At 45.0% G+C, this 15,954-nt stretch overlaps 1 protein-coding gene across 4 annotated transcripts in view; it reads right to left on the reverse strand.

Moving 5' to 3' along the window:
- The window catches only part of ITPKA (inositol-trisphosphate 3-kinase A), a 75,929-nt gene that overhangs the window by 34,119 nt on the left and 25,856 nt on the right, over positions 1 to 15,954 (reverse strand). For all 4 annotated transcript variants that reach the window (XR_013346374.1, XR_013346372.1, XR_013346373.1 and 1 more), the window contains exons 3-5: positions 7,275 to 7,371; positions 5,072 to 5,285; positions 2,201 to 2,405 (exon numbers count right to left, since the gene is read on the reverse strand). Coding sequence is in view for 1 of the 4 variants with exons in the window: in XM_077818856.1 (XP_077674982.1) it covers positions 2,201 to 2,405; positions 5,072 to 5,285; positions 7,275 to 7,371 (516 nt within the window). In the remaining 3 variants the exon portion in view is untranslated. The remainder of the gene's footprint in view (positions 1 to 2,200; positions 2,406 to 5,071; positions 5,286 to 7,274; positions 7,372 to 15,954) is intronic.

The raw sequence follows: 15,954 nt of genomic DNA on the forward strand, positions 1-15,954 counted from the left end.
CGTTCTGGTTAAACTTGGATTTAAACTTGGAGAGTGGTCAGTTTGGATGAGCTATTGCCAGCAGGAGAGTGAGTTTGTGTGTGTGTGTGTGTTTTGGGGGGGTGGGGGGTGAGAAAGCCTGGATTTGTGCTGGAAATGGCCCACCTTGATTACCATGCACATTGTAGGGAGAGTGGTCACTTTGGATGAGCTATTACCAGCAGGAGAGTGAGTTTGTGTGTGTATGGGTGTGGGGGGTGAGAAAACCTGGATTTGTGCTGGAAATGGCCCACCTTGATTATCATGCACATTGTAGGGAGAGTGGTCACTTTGGATAAGCTATTACCAGCAGGAGAGTGAGGTTGGGGGTGGGGGGGTGGGGCGGAGGGTGAGAAAACCTGGATTTGTGCTGGAAATGGCCCAACTTGATGATCACTTTAGATAAGCTATTACCAGCAGGACAGTGGGGCGGGAGGAGGTATTGTTTCATGGTCTCTGTGTGTATATAATGTCTTCTGCAGTTTCCACGGTATGCATCCGATGAAGTGAGCTGTAGCTCTCGAAAGCTCATGCTCAAATAAATTGGTTAGTCTCTAAGGTGCCACAAGTACTCCTTTTCTTTTTGTAAAGACTAGACAATTAGCCTGGCAACATTACTGGATGGCTAATGGGCTAGTGAGGAAGAGCCAAAACCCACCAGAAGTGCCCAGGAGTAGACATAAGGCCTGAAAGTTTCCACTAGCAGCTGACTGCAGAGTTTGCTTGACAGGAGCCTGCATCAAGAAGTACCCATCACCCAGTTTGTTTTTGAGAAAGGGTGCTCAGTCCCTGCAGGTCAGGGCTGTGGGGAGCAGTGTGGAGAAGGCCAGCACTGTGTGAGCTTGGATACCTCATTCATCCTATAACGCTAGGAGAGACCATCAACGAGAAAGGGAAAAAGCAGCCTAGGGAAACAGAGAAAAGGGGATAGTTAAGAGAGACTTTGCTGCTACCCCTGTACCTATCTCATTCACCTGGGCTTCAAACATGGAATTGTGTTTTAGACCAGAAACCCCAGCTCTGTTATCTGACCCTGTACATGTCAACAGTCTGCCAGAGAGCTGAAACATGCTCTGGTAAAAATCCTGAAGTCAAACAGAGCAACTCTGGTAACTAACCCCTTATATGCAGTCAGCATCCCATAATGGACACTCACGTTACCTTATCACTTTAAAAAGAAAATAACACTAGTGCTTTCACAAGGAGCTGGATTGAGTCTCCAGGGCCCCCTCAGAAGAAATGCCATCCCAGACCACACCTGTCCATACGAAAGAAGTCAAACTAGGCCAGACAAGACCAGACCAACCCTGGGAAGAAAAGCCAAATCTATACCAGCTGGGCGGAGAAGCCAGCAGACGCCTACCTATGGGCCAACCCTCAAGCAACCCCGACAGCTATCTCCAGTATCTGAAGGTGAGGCTGGAGCCCTGTATTTTGCAGGTGGTTACCCATGAGACTCTGAGGTGGTATTTGCCCAAGTGACGTACGCCCTCAGGGTATGGTGAAGATCGTTGGAAGTTTTCTGCAACACTGAAGTAACATCATGAGATGTAAGGACCAACCCCTTCTTGCCTGAGAAGGACTGGAAGGGGGGTTATAGCTGAAGTCTGAACATTTGGGGTTCTGGGTCTATTGTGATTCCCCTTCCCCCCATACTGGATATCTGCACAAAGTGAAAGTGATTTGCCTAGATACTGGGACTGCTACATGATGTTTCCACATTGCTTCAGAAATGTGCAGGGTTGGAATAAATCTGTTTTACTTCAATTCACTCAGAATAAATCTGTGCGCTCCCAGGATGGCTACTGGGTAAAGGTCATGGCTGTGAGTAGGAGGAGGGGATTATTCCACCAGTTCAGAATTTCCCCTTATATCAGTTTCACTCTCTTTCTGTCTACACCATGATGTAGCTATTTGGTTCTTTTCTCAATGTTCCTGCTGTTGTTCTCAGAGCAGTCAGTGTGTGTTCGATGGGTTTCACATATTTCTTGCTTCACAATGCTTTTCTCATCGTTGCCATTGAAGCTCTAGTCACAATCAAACAGACCATGCAGCTCCAGGTAGGAAGTCACACTGTCTTTTTGGAAACCAGGCTGATGATGATGACAAGTTGATCAACCAACAAATCGGGCAAAGGAGTGAGTCTACTCAACAGGAAAGGACAGCAGTGGAAGTCGCTCACCTTAATCCCTTCTATCCTGAAGCCCAAGTTGGCACTGGAGCTGATGGTCTCTCTCCACTGCATGTAACGTGGCTTGGTCACCGCATGCTGCGTGTTCTCCTCAGCTGTGGGCGCAAGAGGATCCACCTCAATCATCTTCTTGTACATGTCCTTACGCAGCTTTGGCTTCTCACGGGCTTTGGTCAGCTCCTCCTCCAGGTACGTCCTGCAAAAACATCACAACCCAACAAGACAGTGAGAACCCCTTTGGAATCTGAAACAATACCACCACCTTGCATTTCACCGTCATCTTCCAGCATGGGATCTCAAAGCACTTTACAAACTTTAAGCCTCATGCATTACATACCAGTGAGGAAACTAATTATCACCACCACCCCCATTTTACAGATGGGGAAACTGAAAAACAGGGACAAAGTTCTTGCCCAAAGTTACTTAATGAGTCAGTGGCAGAACCCAGGACTTCTGACTCTCCATCTTTGCTCTAATTACATCCTTACCTATAACTAAATCCTACAGCCCTCCCCTAGTTATAGTGCTTGGAAGAAACACTGGATTCCCATTAAGAAAAGGAGTACTTGTGGCACCTTAGAGACTAACCAATTTATTTGAGCATAAGCTTTCGTGAGCTACAGCTCACTTCATCGGATTCCCATTCTGCACCATGACAAAGGAAAGCAAAGCTCAAATAGACCAGTGGTAGTAAACCCAAGACTGAATGAGCCTGATGGAGACTGAACACCTCTCTCAGCTCAAGAGAAAGGAAAAACTAACTCCAGGCATGGCTACTTTTAGAGGCCCCTGAAGCCTTGTGAGGCTACATACGCCAAGCATCGCACAAAAAGGGACAGAAAATAACCCTGCAGCTGATTAAAAAAAGAAACGCGTAAAGGAAATTATCTGCTGTACCAGAGCTCATAGCAAAGGATGGCCCAGGGTCAGATTGAGGGGGAAGAGGGGAAAGCTCTGGCCATGTGAGTTGCCAGTCACTGTCGATTGTGCAGTTATTCAAAACAGAATTGTGCACGCCCTCTGAGCTCCACTGGGCTGCTTGATCTAGGCTCTCCCTCAGTGGGGCTTGAATATACCCATGGACTCTTCTAGGCTCTTTGACTAGGGAGAAATAAGTGGTAGCATCTCCCAAACGCCATCCACGTGGGTCACTAAAATGACAGTCACTCAGGCTATGTCTTCACTGCGCAGTTAGCCCAGGCAATTGGCACCCCAGTCTGAGAACCCGGGTTAGCCTCCCCGTCATGAGAGCGTTCTTAGAGCAGAGCCCTTCCCATGTTACTGCATCCTCAGGAGTTTCTGCGCTTACCCAGGTGCGTCTGGGGGCATATCCCATGGTTCTTTGTGAGGAGATGCTTTAGGATTCTTTCCCAGTCACTTGTCAATTGGAGGAGAATCCGTCTCTCCTGCGGGGGGCAGGGACCCTGGGAAGGCACTAGAGGGACCATCAGCACTCAGAAAGAAAAGGAGTATTTGTGGCACCTTAGAGATTAAAATTTATTTGAGCATAAGCTTTTGTGAGCTACAGCTCTGAAACCTGTCATCAGCACTCAGGGGATTTAGCTGGCATCCTCACTGCAAAGCAGGCGGATTCCAGCCCAAGATAAAGTGGAGCTTAAGACTTTAACCCGCCCACCCAGCCAAGTAAACTACATGAGCTTAAAGCACCTCCAACCCTAAATTTGTTGGGTTTACTGTGTAAATGGGAGCGGGGGGTTGGCCTAAGACCTGGGATAAAAGCCTAAACTAATTGTGCAGTGAAGACCTTCAGAGTAAACTGTGCAGAGCTGGGCACAATTTCTGTCCTTTCTGTCTACACTAGACTTTTTTTTACCTTGAGTTAACTGACTGACCGTTTACATGAGGTACTTAATATGCTTTTTGTGGCTCGTGTGGACACTCCCTCTGCATTAAGAACTTGAGTTCACTGACAATTAACTCCAGGTAAAGAAGTCTAGTGAAAGGAATGAAATAAGGAACAAATGTTGACATTTACATTATCATCCGAGTCACCCGCTCACTGAGATGCATGGGGCAGTTCACATTTCTCAGAGTCATTGTTCCAGGCTCTCTGCAGACTCATCTATTTATTGGTGAGGCTTGGTTCACATTTTTTGAGGGTTTTTTTCACAGCTACAACAACTAGATACTTTAAAATGCAAGCGGAGATTCTGGAGAACGAGATAACGGAAACACAGAGGTGGTTCCTAGGCCCTGACTATCAGCCCTGTTCTCCCAGGCAGGAATAGCTGCACTCCCAGGACTCACTGACAGCTTTGGAGAGGAGATGTCAGGTTACAATTCAGTTATCCATGTTTGGGGAAGGGAATTTGACTCTTAATTTTTGAGCGATATTTTTTCTCTCAGAATGGTTAATAAACTGGCCATAAGTGAGCTATGTTGCTTGGGTTGCTTTTTTCTTCTTCTTTACTCTCCCTAAGTCAAGTCCTGTCAGGCAGGTGCAAAGTAAGCTCACATCAATCTGCCCCAATAAATAAGTCAGCCTTGTCCAAGATAGCATCTAAGGAAGAGAAAGAGGTCAGTGTCCAGAGGCTAGGTAAGTCACACTACTCCAGGAATGACCCCACCCTTGACCTGGGTAGGGCCACCCTATGTAAGGAATCATCCTCCCTATAAGCTTCCAAGCAGAGATTTCCCACTGCGCCAACATCCATGTGAGGTGTTTTGGGAGTGAGACCAACTAACTCATGTCACTAGTAGGACCACTGCCCAGGCTTCAACCTGAGTCCCCAGAAATGAGTGCTTCATCCATCAGGTGCATCATCACCCCCAGCCCACCCATTCCCCAAAATAACCACATGTACTGTATGTAGAAAGCAGGATCCTTTTCACGTATCCCACCTGATCCCCATCTTACAGTCCATGACACAAGGCCCTTCAAAGTCAGTGAGCAAGTCATCGAGTTGAATGTATTTCTCGCCATCTCTCTCTACCACCCCATGGAAGGCAGGGACACAGGAGCGCAGGGAATCTTTCATCAGCAGCTCAAAGCACTCCTTTTCATTGTCAGAGAAGCGCTTCAGAATCGTACCGCTGTCAGCTGCCTTGAAACTCCCTGCAAAAATCGACACATGCTGATAAGGCCAGTCTTTGTAAGAGGGAAACACCTGCACTCCCTCTTCACCCACTTCACTCTCGTGCACCAGATAAAGAGTTCCCCTAAACAGAAAAGATAACACACTCCTTGTAAAAAATAAAAGCACCGAATGCAAACACAGCCATTGGCTGTGAAAGTCCATTTGGACAAGTTCCCATACAGGAATTTATTGCTCCAAGGAGTATGGCTGTGCCAAACCAGGTTTTTTCCATGCTAAAGTAGTCATAAAAGAATTAACATATCTAGCTGCGCTAAAACCCACGGGAAATATAATGGGCCAGACTGCATTAAGATGCTGACAGCCAGGCTCTTTTTAAAGCTATCCAATATTTCCAGTGTGGGCTGTGCTCCTGAATCCAGCCCAAAGTCGTACCTGCAGTGCTTGTGAGTCGCAGGGTGGGGATCAGTTCCTAATCATTAAACAACAGCAATCCACATTCAGGAGCCAAACACTGCCTCCTTAATACATATACCCCCAACACATGCACCTCCAGGTACTGCAACTCCTTTGGAGCTTTGCTAATCTATGCAAACAGGTGCGAAGTGTAGCTTAATTGTTTTACAATGCTAGATTTGCATGGTATACAGTGTAAACGACACAGTGCTTTCAGGCACAAACTGGAAGTGATTAGACTACAGCAGAGGAAGCCGTGCCCCAGTCCTGCAGAATGGTAATAACATCAGAGGAGAGAGATACGTGTTAGTCCACATGGCCTGAAACAAATTCAGGCCCGAAAGTTAGAGCGGGTGTTAAGCTTCTGCCTCACTTTCAGCCTTTATCACAACATGACCCTGCACATTCAGCCATTACATCTGGTCCTTCTCCGATGTGCCCCAGAATCCTTTGCACCAGGTATCAGTGCATCAGCGACAAGGTGCCAGGGCTAATGCTGACCAGTGTTACAGTTAACGGAGAACTCCTGGAATCAGAGAAGACTAGCTGCAAGTGATGGGTCAAATCCACTTCCAGAAACCCAGATACAAGGGAACTGGAGCAGATTCATGATCCCTGCTCCTTCTCCAGACAAGTGCTGGCCACCGCTAGAATGGCTCCTCCCACCCCCGCCGCATCCAGATTGCTAACCGCTGTGCTAGCGCTTTGGGAGTAGGGGACATGTAGGAATCAACTGAAACGAGAGAGAAGCAAATCTGATGGCACCTCCTTGTATTTTGACTTATGAATAACCTAAAACTTGACCTAGGGGCACTTCTGTTAAGTACTACAGACACCAAAGTAGACTCAAGCTGCCTGAGCAGGCCCTCGTCTGCTCCCCCCCAAACTTGCACAGATGCATGAATAACAGACTTTCAACACAAACACCCCCATGCTGGGCTTTTCTTTCCCACCTGGTTCATTTTCCTCTTGAGGTGTTAGATTCAGATGAGGTTTTGGGATGGATTTAGAAATGCACTCATCATTTTGGCTGAAACATACACGCGCATGGAGAGACAACCCCCAGGTAAGATTGGGAGATGCTGCTAATGGGTGCACTGGTTACTCACTTGAGGAATGAGACAGCAGAATCTTTTTCCTAATCGGCCCGGGAGGCAGCAGGGCTCCGATTTCCCCACCCAATCTCTTGCTGGTTCTTCCCCAATACAGATTTCCCCCATACCACCTTGTAAGGAGTGCTTTATGTGGCCACTTCTTTCAGCCTGACAGACATTTTCCCCAAACTACTGCCTTGCTCTCCTCCCATCCTAAGGTCTGACACCGCCCACCTGAAAACAGATTCTTCTACTCTGCAGAGGTATGTGGTGTCCAGATACGGCTGGCTTTCCCTGAACTGAACCAACTACCACATTACCCCACCATGACCAAAAGGAAGAGCCTCTGCACAAAATCCCCATTCAAACCAACAGAGGCTTCAGGAAGATTTGAAATCAGGCTACTGCCTGACATCCTCCTGGTTCCAGAGCCAAAAGATCTGAAATTGCACCTCTCACCTGTGTGCCCAGCCAGCTGCACCCATGAATAGCGCTTCTTGAAGGGGCTGATGACTGGCAAGTTGACCATCGTTTTAATTGTATGCCATGATTTCTTCTGTAATACAGAGGAGAAAAACAATTAAACAGGGCAACCTCTGAAATGCCACCATACCTGTGATGTGCCAAGCAATCTGACACGTGTCCACTCAGCTCCACTGCCCCCTGCCTGCGCTGTAAGAGCCATAAACGCCCATGGGAGAGCTGGCACTACATCCAACATGATCACCGCCAAAGAGATGGATGTCAAGCTGCGTGGGCTATTAAAGATACTTGATTAACTTTAAAAATAAAGAAAAAATGCCCCAAAAAACCCTGCCGGCCATAAGAAAACAGCCAGCAGGAAATTTAAAAGTGGCACTTTGTGATGCACATGGCATAGGCCTGTAATTCCCAGCGTGGGTATACTGAGGGTATGTCTACACTGCAAAAAAAAAAAATATATATATATATCCCACACCAGTAAGTCTCGGAGACCAACTGACTCAAGCTCATGGGGCTTGAGCTACAGAGCTAAAAATAGCAGTGTACCCATGTTCCCACCTGAGGCAGAAGCCCAGGCTCTGAAACCCAGTGAGGGGGTTGGGTCTCAGAGCCGGGGTTCCAGCCCACGTCTGAATGATTACACTGCTATTTTTAGCCCCTGGGCTGAGCCCCCTAAACCCGATGCAGTTGACACGGGCTCTGAGACTCGCTGATGGGGGAGGGGAATGGCAGGGGTTGCCGCATAGATATATCCAGACACACACCAGGTCTGCTCAAGCTAATGCCTAAAAATAGCAGTGTGGACATGGCAGCACGGGAGTCGGGCTAGCTTGCCAAGTACGTATCCAGGGGGTTAAGCAGGATTATACTCATGGGGCTAGTCTGAGCCATCACCCACACCACAGTGGCCACACTGCTATTTTCAAGCAGAGCTCGTGCATTTATGTCTGTGTGCACTGGGAATTACACCGCCCAGTGGCTGTGTAGATGTGCCGGAGCGTTAGAACCACAAGATGCTCTTGTGAGTACATACATATTCATACTCACGCACACCTGAGAAACGGACACAAGAGGCCCAACACTGTAAGCGCCACGGGCCTTCAGTCTTGTGTCATAGGCCCAATGCTCACCAGCAGGTGTCATGGGCAGAGTTTCAGAGGTACAGCTACCCTTATTTCAGTTCTGGGGTAGCCAGTCCCCCTCTGGCACCCGCTTAAAGTAGGATATAGAACCTTTTCCAAGTTGTGGAGTTTTCTCTCGTCTCCTTCTCCCCCTCCCCCAACCTTGTTACATTTTAACAAGACCAGTCATTGCTACTGCCACCTTGCTCTGTCACCTGTGTGCAGCTGCTCTGTTTGAATATCATAGCCGGCAGAAGGGGAAACAGAGCAGCTGCTGAGTGGACGCTCAAAAGAAAATAACCTTTAAAAAGAGAAGCCAAAAAGGTCTCACCCTCTGGAACTGAAATGGAGGTGAGTAAGAATAATAATCCATCATAACGTTTACACATTTATATAGAACTTTTCATCTTGAAGGATCCCAGAGTACTTTGCAAACTAGATGCACAGGAATCATTTCACCCAACACTGAAATGCAGCCCCTGCAGGACACAGCAGCTGTTTAACAACCCACAACAAATCTATACAACATATGCTACTCAGCCTTTTGGCTAAGATCAAGTGTAGCCTAAGATTCGGGTGTGATTTTTTTCAGATGGCTCCCAGTGACTCCCGTGGAAGCAGATTAGGTCTATGCCAAACACTTTGGAAATTCCCATCTTTAATATCTACTGTATCCTCTATTGGGGGATTTTAGCTTACAGTTGCAGGGGAACTGATCCATCTCTAACTTCTATGATCCAAGGAAGTTAAGAATATAAAAATTGACACTGCAGAAAAAAGTCTGTAAGCAGAATGTACTTCAACAGCAAAATTTAGCCTGCCCATAGTTTTCCACCCATGCTCTTTAATCTTGTTTATAATAAGGTCTCCTCTACTTATGTTGGTCAGCATGTGAATGAGAAAACACTAGGGATGACTTACAAGTGCAGCAGGAAGTAGTGTTGGTGATGCAGTAGGTAACCCACTTTCTTCAAAGGGCTTGTCTACACAGGAAAGTTATATCAATTTAAGGAAAGGTATGAATTTAAACACTATAGTTATACCAGTATAACACACACACACACACACACACACAACATGGACACTCTTATTCTAGCAAAAGAGAGCCTTTTCCAGTTTAGCTTATCTTGCTTTTGCAGTTTAAGCTAAGCCCCCAAAAGCCGCTCTTATTCAGAATAAGTGTGTCCACATGGGGAGTTATACTGGCATAACTTTAATGATTTAACTATGCCAGTATAACTGGAAAGTTACCCACGTAGCAAGTCCTTAGTCAGTACTAAAGAAATGTTCCAGAATGATGTTAAGGGATTAGGGTAACCAGATAATAAAAAACTGGGATGGGGTGGGCAGTAATAGGCATCTATATAAGACAAAGCCCTAAATATCGGAACTGTCCCATAAAACTGGGACATTTAGTCACCTTAGAAGGGATGTGGTGTTGCTGAAGGTGTTCTCTCTCTCAGAGGATACATAAAACTGAGGTCTTGGCCATTTGGGATCGTGAAAAATCCAAAAGCACTTAATACAAAAGCAGGGATATTATCCAAACTGGAATTTGGCTAGAAGACGGGGGCTAACTACACTCTGCAAGTCTAAATTCCCCTGCAATTTCCAGTGGATTTCATGTTCTTCATTATTTGTCCTAAACAATTCTGTAGCACTACAGTGTTTTAACAGCAGCTGAACTCCCTCCCAGAGATGGCTGCACTGCAGTGGTAGGGAAAATTATTCTTATATACAGTTTATAAACTGCTGTGGAATCCTTCTGAATGAAAGGTACTATGTAAATGTAAAGATGTTTGATATTAGTATTATTATTCTTCAAGTACACAATGTAGTATCTTTTTTCTGTAGAGTCTACTTTCCGGCTTTAGCTGATAACAGAAGCACTCTCTCCAAACAGGTTTCAGAGTAACAGCCGTGTTAGTCTGTATTCGCAAAAAGAAAAGGAGTCCTTGTGGCACCTTAGAGACTAACCAATTTATTTGAGCATGAGCTTTCGTGAGCTACAGCTCACTTCATCAGATGCATACCGTGGAAACTGCAGCAGACTTTATATATACACAGAGAATATGAAACAATACCTCCTCCCACCCCACTGTCCTGCTGGTAATAGCTTATCTAAAGTGAGCAACAGGTTAGGCCATTTCCAGCACAAATCCAGGTTTTCTCACCCTCCACCCCCCACACAAATTCACTCTCCTGCTGGTGATAGCCCATCCAAAGTGACAACTCTTTACACAATGTGCATGATAATGAAGTTAGGCCATTTCCTGCACAAATCCAGGTTCTCTCACTCCCTCACCCCCCTCCAAAAACCCACCCCCATACACACACAGACTCACTCTCCTGCTGGTAATAGCTCATCCAAACTGACCACTCTCCAAGTTTAAAACCAAGTTAAACCAAAACATCTGGGGGGGGGGGGTAGGAAAAAACAAGAGGAAATAGGCTACCTTGCATAATGACTTAGCCACTCCCAGTCTCTATTTAAGCCTAAATTAATAGTATCCAATTTGCAAATGAATTCCAATTCAGCAGTTTCTCGCTGGAGTCTGGATTTGAAGTTTCTTTGTTTTAAGATAGCGACCTTCATGTCTGTGATTGCGTGACCAGAGAGATTGAAGTGTTCTCTGACTGGTTTATGAATGTTATAATTCTTGACATCTGATTTGTGTCCATTTATTCTTTTACGTAGAGACTGTCCAGTTTGACCAATGTACATGGCAGAGGGGCATTGCTGGCACATGATGGCATAAATCACATTGGTGGATGTGCAGGTGAACGAGCGTCTGATAGTGTGGCTGATGTTATTAGGCCCTGTGATGGTGTCCCCTGAATAGATATGTGGGCACAATTGGCAACGGGCTTTGTTGCAAGGATAAGTTCCTGGGTTAGTGGTTCTGTCTCTTCTGTTTCCATTAGACACGGCCAAGGTCCTCAATTAGCAATCAAGCAGTCAAAATCAAAGGGCTCAGAAGACTCCCTTGGATACAGCTTCCACAGAAATCAAGCTTTTGGATCCACCTCAACTTTCAGTGTAGAGCTCCCCTTTTCTTACCTCATCCCCCAATGAGAAATCAGCTAAGCCCTGCACCCCTACCATATAGATCACACACTCATCTTAATGTCCCACCTCTAACCCTGAATGCCATCTGCTAATGATTCATAATACACACTGTATCCAAAAATGTTGAGAAGCAGAGCTTTTCTAGGAATGGACGTCAGCACTCAATGTACACAGCACATTCCAGTGACTTTCTCTCCTCCTCCCTCCCACCCAGCCTGAAGCAGCCACAGTGAATGCTTGCACTGTGGGCGTGAAAGAGACACAGCGGGCCAAATTCAGCCTTAGCATCAGCAGGCATAGCTCCCATTGACTTCAACAATAACTGCACCCACTTAGACTAAGGCGGATTTTCATCCGATGTGTTAGGGATGCACCTGGAGTAAGCACTTGCCTGTCAATTTATCACAAACACTGCACAGACACTTCCCTCCGAAGGAAGAGAAAACATGGCGATCAGGCCATCAAGGAGAGGACTGCTGCTCTGGAATCGAGAGCTGACACTGGATGTTACCATCAACAGGGGTTTCCACAGGTGAACTCTCCCCTCTATCCCCCACTGGAATTTCTAGAGTCCAGCCTCACTGAAGTGTCTCTGCTGGCAAACAATAAGCGTTGAGTGCTCTTGGAGCAGTGGTGTGAGTATGAGAGGGTTAGCAGAGTGTGGGTCTGTTGTGGGAAGAATCTTTCTCACTTCTATTTCTAAAGCAAGATCTCTTCCTCTTTGTCAGTGATGGTTTTACAAGTTTTCAAAGCACAGCTTCATGCAGCAATGGGAAAGGGGATTGTAGCCACTGCTTAACACACGTGCCCTCTCTTGCGCCATCTATGCTCCCTTATCCCTCTGTTCTCCTAGGTACCTGATCGGTATTCTATGCTACCTGTACACATTCAGAGAAGTTCCAGTTTCCCTACACCTCTACGACCTAAGAAAGGGAAATCTTGGCTCCACTGATTCACTTTTATCTACTTTATGGGATCAATATAGCTCATCAATAAATTAAAAGCCCCCAAAAACCAACATCAGAATTGGAATCTGTGAAATTATTACCTACTCATGTAGGGGGCATAGATAGCCCTAAGCAGAATGCAAGGGAAAATAGGGGGAAATTCCACATAAAAGTTTGCTGTTTTTTTTTCCATTTTTCAACAGAATGTCAATTTGAAATTTACCAACCAGATCTAGTGCCTAAGCAACTTAGTCACAAGCAACACAAAAAGAATTGGTCACTAAAGCAATAGAACCATGATATAATTAAGTTTCACATCTTCAGCAGACAGATCATACCAAAATTTAGCATGGTGATAGTAAATTTTAAAAACGGGGATTTGAAAAATAAAAAGAGGAAGCCAGTCAAGGTGGTGTGGCTGAGCTGGTTAGGTCCTGTGATGGTGTCGCTGGGGTGTAGATATGTGGGCAGAGTTGGCATCGAGGTTTGTTGCATGGATTGGTTCCTCAGTTAGAGTTACTATGGTGCAGTGTGTCGTTGCTGGTGAGAATATGCTTCGGGTTGTCTGTGGGCGAGGACTGGCCTGCCTCCCAAAGCCAGTTCATTTGCAAATTTGCCACCATCAGCTCAGGATTAAACAAAGACTGTGAATGGCTCGCTAACTACAAAAGCAGTTTCTCCTCCCTTCGTGTTCACACCTCAACTGCTAGAAGAGGGCCTCATCCTCCCTGATTGAACTAACCTCATTATCCCTAGCCCCATTCTTGCTTGCATATTTATACCTGCCTCTGGAAATTTCCACTACATGCATCCAAAGAAGTGGGTATTCACCCACAAAAGCTTATGCTCCAATACGTCTGTTAGTCTACAAGGTGCCACAGGACTCTTTGCCACTTATGCCTGTGTATAACTTTCCTCACGCAAGCAGCCTCACTAACTTAGAGGCTAAACATATGCACAAGTGTTTGCAGAATCAAGCCCTACTGAAACAGCGAACGTAGCTATACAAAAGTGCCGGCTAATACTCAAAGTAAACAAATGGAAAAACACTCTCCCACCCCCACCCCCCAAGATCTGTCAGTTAGGTGTTACTTGAAACTATTGTAAGAACTCACGCTACATAATGCAAGCCTACACAAGCCCACAAAGAGCTATTATGACAGCAAGAAACAAAAGGAAGGGGGAAGATTTTCTTTATAATCTTTTTTTAAACTTTTATAGAAAGAGAGAGATTAATTGCCATCCATCATCACTTATACTCTGTTCCCCTCTTTACATCATTTGGGCTGCTTGTGTAACTTTTAGGCCCTGGTCCTGCAACTAGATCCATGCAGGTGGACCTTGGTCCCACACAGAGCCCCCCTGGCCCCAACGGGGCTATGAAAAAGGCATAGGGGCACTCCCATATGGATTCAGCTTCAGAAGCAGGACCTATAATTGTTAAAACATTAAAATGTTGGTCTCAGGTTAATACTTAATAGAGAAGTGTTCACATGACACAAATCACATATTGTGAAACGGGCACTGAGTGCAACCCTCGCTGGAAGTCTCTGGACTAGAAGCTAACACTTGAATGTGCATGTAGGAGGCTAACCTACCTACACATCACTGGAGTTGGCCCTAGGATTGCAAAATAATAATAATTTTTGACATTAGAAAATGTAGGATAAAAGAATTGCTCAGACCATTAACAGAAACAGCATTCTATAAGCAGGGAATGGGTGAGTAATCAGGTACTCATGAAGAATATGATTGCATTTAGGGACCAGTGCTGTGTTTCATGTATATGCATATTACTCATACTCCAATGTCTTTTTTCTTCTTGTACCCACTTCGTCTTTCTCTTCTGCTCTTCTCATTCGTCCCTCGCTCTCTTTTTCATTCAAGTTCATTATGGGCTAGACTCTACTACCCATATTCATTCTGGGTAATGCCTTACTCTGCAGGTAGTTCCACTGAAATCTATGGAGCTATTCATGAAGAAAGGTACCCTTCATTGTGAATAGAGTGGCAAGATCTAGCCCTGTGTAATTTAGTCTTTATTAATATTTGTACTGAAAATTATAGCTCTTTTGAACTTTGCATACTTTTTGCAGTTTTATTATATTTACTTACGTTTTACTGTATGTACATTTCTTTATTTAAAAAAAGGTAAAGTTAATATTTATTTTTTTAGAAAAACAAGTTTATAAATCTCAATAAAAATGATTTAACCGTGTCTTAAAAAACCCAACTCCTTAACTCTTTTGAGAACATCACTTTAGGTTATTAAAAGTGAAATCATTCTGAAATCTACTTTATTTTTCATCATTCATACTGTTTATTTACCTTTTGCCTGTAATTCAGTTTGGATGGTGAAACTAGTCTCGTCAGTTTCATTTTGATTCTAAGCATTCTCTCTTTGTAGTTCTCATGTATTAGCTTAATGCTGCAATGTTGGACTTGCAAATGCACAAAACCGAAATATGGAGCCAAACTTACAGAGTTTTTTTGTTTTTGTTTTTCTTTTAAGAAATTAAAACTAACCAGGTCAAATCTGGGCATTGGCCATCCCACTGCATATACGTCAATCAATTAATACCTACAGTCACCCCAAAAAGGTTTCTAGAGAAACCCACTGTGACTAGACAGTTGCCAAGTCCAGGCAGGCACTAATCTAATTTAAATAAACTGCAACTATATCTGCCTACTTATGAGTGACCATGACCAATTCACTGCAGCATTATACCTGGCCATAAAGATTCTGATGAAATAATTTTTTCATTGAAATTTGCCAATTTGTCAAAAATGAAGTGTTCCACAGAGACAGTTCAATTTCAACAAAACTCCTCTGGATTCCAGGCAGGATTCTAATGGTTTCCCACCAGCTTACCCACCCAGCTCCCTGCCTGCTGGGAAGCCCGGGTTTCCAGAGTCCATGCCTCCAGGACAGCTGACCAGGTGGACTGCCTCAGAGCCTGACTCCATCCCCTTTTGAAATTTGTCATATAGCAGAATACCTTTCTCTACCCAACTCTAGTATAACAATGAATTTGTATTACCGAGGGAGATAGCCTCTGTGTTCTTTCAATCTTGGGCTTACCCACATTACTTGTCATTCCACACCCAAGGAGTTACCTTCTCCTGCAGTCATAGAACGAGACACTTCTTGTTCACTTCATTTCAAGTTTCCCAACCCTGCCTTGCCAAGGGACCACTTTCTGCTGGGTAAGAAGAAAAGCTATGTAGTGTAATTGCTAGCTCTTTCTTGAGAGTCCTAAACAGATTCTATAAACTCTTTGTCAACTTTCATCCTAAATTCAGCCCTACCTCCCTCCTCCCTCAAAGATTGCTCACCATCTTTTGCAAATATCTCTTTGTAAATCCCATGTCATCTGCTGTACAAAGATGTTTCTGCAATGTTCATAGTCATCCCAGTTATGCGCGCAGGGGAAAAGTGAGAAAAAAAGGCACTGAGCTTGTCCCTGGATCAAACCCACAGAGACAGACTGTATTGACAAAGTGTTGCCCAGCTGCAG

This window comes from Eretmochelys imbricata, chromosome 6 (genome assembly GCF_965152235.1).
Source record: "Eretmochelys imbricata isolate rEreImb1 chromosome 6, rEreImb1.hap1, whole genome shotgun sequence".
NCBI lineage: Eukaryota > Metazoa > Chordata > Testudines > Cheloniidae > Eretmochelys > Eretmochelys imbricata.